The sequence below is a fragment of the Egretta garzetta genome, unplaced genomic scaffold (assembly GCF_000687185.1).
Source record: "Egretta garzetta isolate BGI_Z169 unplaced genomic scaffold, ASM68718v1 scaffold490, whole genome shotgun sequence".
Classification (NCBI taxonomy): Eukaryota; Metazoa; Chordata; class Aves; order Pelecaniformes; family Ardeidae; genus Egretta; species Egretta garzetta.
Window position 1 is genome coordinate 136,786 of NW_009258278.1, and position 2,778 is coordinate 139,563.

The window sequence follows — 2,778 nt, forward strand, 5'->3', positions numbered from 1 at the left end:
GGAGGGTGTGTGGGTGTGGAAAATGAGGGGGATTTGGGGGGGAGTTGTGAGAGGCTTGGAGAGTGGCTTTGTGGGGAGTGGTCGTGGGGATGGCAGCTTTGGGGTGGATGGTGGCTGTGGGGAGAGGGGTGTCAAGGATTGGGGTGGGGGTCTGGGGGCTGGGCCACGCAGGGAGCAGAAGGGAAGGCGTTCCTTGAGCGGTTGGCATGGGAAGGGTGCCGCGATGGGGAGAAGCGGTTTTGGGGGCAGAGCCGGATGAGTGCATATGGGGCTGGGTGTTGTGGGGTCTGGACACAGGGAAGTGGATCCCTCGGGTGAGAGGAGAGACTGGGCAAGCCTTTGGGGTGAAGGTTGGATGGAGCGGAGGAAAGGGAACATCAGCCCACGTGCGGGCTGCCGCTGGGGGTTGTTCCTGCAAGGGATCTTCACAGGGCACGGTGGCATGGGGTGAGCCGGAGGGGGCTGGAATTTGCAAGGACTGGCTCAAGCACTGTTGAAGTCTCTGTGCCCACTGGGGCAAGGTGTGATCAGCATGACTCTTGGCTTGCTGCGCGCTTTGATCCGGGACGTAGGGCACGAGGTTGTGGTGTGAAGGACCTGGCAGAGAGCTCTGGGGAGCAGAGTGGTGGGACAGGCAGGGGCTGTAGGATGTGTGGCCCTCCTGCTCCTTCCTGGTCAGCTCCTGAGAGTCCGTCGCTATAAGTGGGATGTTGAGTGATGGCTTTGTGCAGAGGAAAGCGCGAAGCTTTGACCAGGGTGACCTGGGGCTCAGGGCTGCGTGCTCTCCTGGGCGTTGTTTTTGAGGGTTCTGGTGCAAAGGCTTTGAGCTCCTCCGGGGCAGGTGCGTGCCTCTCTTTCCATCCTGGCCTTTGCTTTCCCTCTGGATTCCCTATAGTTTGTGGCTTCCACATGCAAAGCTTTTTTTTCCTCGCAGATCAACATGGGAATGCCCTGGCTGGGCTAGAGATGACAATCTTAGTGGCGGGCGTTAATCCCACCCCATCACACAGTAAAGAAGAGGTGTCCGTGTTCTGTGGTGTGGCATGCTCGTAGGGAATTCAGTTGCAGAAATAGGAATTGGAGAAGACCTAGTTTATTTCCATTGGCTGATAAAGGATTGTTCCCTTTTCCATAGAGCTCTGTCCTGTATTAAATCAGAGTTGGGCTTTCCTTAGGAAAAAAATCAAATGAGCAGAGACAAAAACAGTTCAGTCATTCAGAGGATAAATGGTCTATTTGGATTAGACCTAAGAGACACACTTGATCTTGCTTTGGAAGCCTTCAGCTCTTCTTGAGGTAATTGCTCTATTCTTTCTGAAATTTACTCCACATTTTGTAAGTGCAGAGCTTGTCTTTGGTTTTTGGGTTTTTTCTTAACTCCTCGGACATCCTCAGCAACTGGTGACTGAATTGGTACCTGCATGGGCTCCTTTTGGGTGAGGTACTGAAGGACTGTCCGTTCCTTTATGCTGTTTGCATCGTGGATATGATATCTGGAGTATTAGCTTCAAATTTCTGGTCTTGGTCCTTTGCCTGAAAAATGCTTTGTTTGTTTTTCAGTTCAAAGAAGAGATTTCCAGGCGGTTTAAAGCCAAACAGGATCAGCTGGTTCTGATCTTTGCTGGGAAGATCCTGAAGGATGCAGACACGTTGAATCAACATGGGATCAAGGATGGGCTGACTGTACACTTGGTCATTAAGACTCCGCAGAAGTAAGAAAGTGTTCCTTCTTGGGGGGCTGATGGTAAATGGATGATGTGAATAAGTGATGGTGGAGCGTTCCTGCCCTGTAGGTGACTGAAGCAGAGTACTTGTGCGAGGCCTGAATGCTGGTTTTGGGGTGGGTGTGAGTCTGGCAGCGGTGATCGGGCAGGAGAGCTCTCCCAGGCTGTCTCCCTGCCACGGCTTTGCCATGCAGCTGTGGGGTTTATCGCTTGGCCCGTCTTTTACACAGCTGTGTAAGTTTGTGGCAAGTACCTGAGGGGGTTGACTCTTCTTTAACACACCTCAAGTATGTTGCTTTGTGAATTTTGAGCCTTTATAATGCACTGATCTTGAAAGAACCCATTGGAACTTGATGCTAGTTCGAACAAAGATAAGTTGCTGTTAACAGAGATTACTTTCCCAATGAATCTGCTTTGAAGTTAAAACTAATACCCAGTTTTTCTTTCACTTCCTATCATATACTCTGCTCTAAGCCTGTGCCCGTCACTCTCTCTGGTGCCGTGGGAGGCACGCTGTGCGTGCAGAGCCCTATCTTTAGGGCAGAACAGGGTATCCGTGTGGTACCTATGGGCGGGTGCAGGCAGGTGGGTGCTCCACCTTGGTGGGAGTGCGTGGAGGCTCGGGCTGTATGACCACGTGTACGCAGCGGTGTGGTTGTTAGCTCAAGTGCAGTACCGTAGGCACACCCTGTGGTAGCTCCCACTTTGGACACTGCTCACTTGTGTCCGTCTGCACCATCAGCCTGAGAAAGGGGCGCAGGATTGACCGCAAGGTCCTGCAGGGTTAGGCTTTTCCCAGTGCTATCCAGCGGAGTGGTGGGCACAGAAGGTTCTTGGGAACAGTTGCTGCACTTCAGGCACAACCGCGTCTTGTTGATCTCGAAACCTCCTTCGCAACCATTTCTTGGGCTCCCTGCTGCAGTCTGATCAGGCTCCTGGTGAACTAACGGGGCCGCATCTCTTTGTGCAGTTCCGCTGTCCCCTGGGAGAGCTGCCTTCCTGGCTTAGTCAAGATTAGTGCTTTTCCCCCCCCCCCCCCCCCCCCGCCTTCCTT

At 52.9% G+C, this 2,778-nt stretch overlaps 1 protein-coding gene across 1 annotated transcript in view; it reads right to left on the reverse strand.

Moving 5' to 3' along the window:
* LOC104124078 (ragulator complex protein LAMTOR2) overlaps window positions 1–1,423 on the reverse strand; it is a 9,128-nt gene extending 7,705 nt beyond the window's left edge. Inside the window, exons 1-2 of the mRNA XM_035891782.1 lie at window positions 1,418–1,423; window positions 513–721 (exon numbers count right to left, since the gene is read on the reverse strand). Coding sequence (XP_035747675.1) covers window positions 513–721; window positions 1,418–1,423 — 215 coding nt within the window. The remainder of the gene's footprint in view (window positions 1–512; window positions 722–1,417) is intronic.
* Between the last annotated feature and the right edge of the window lie 1,355 nt (window positions 1,424–2,778).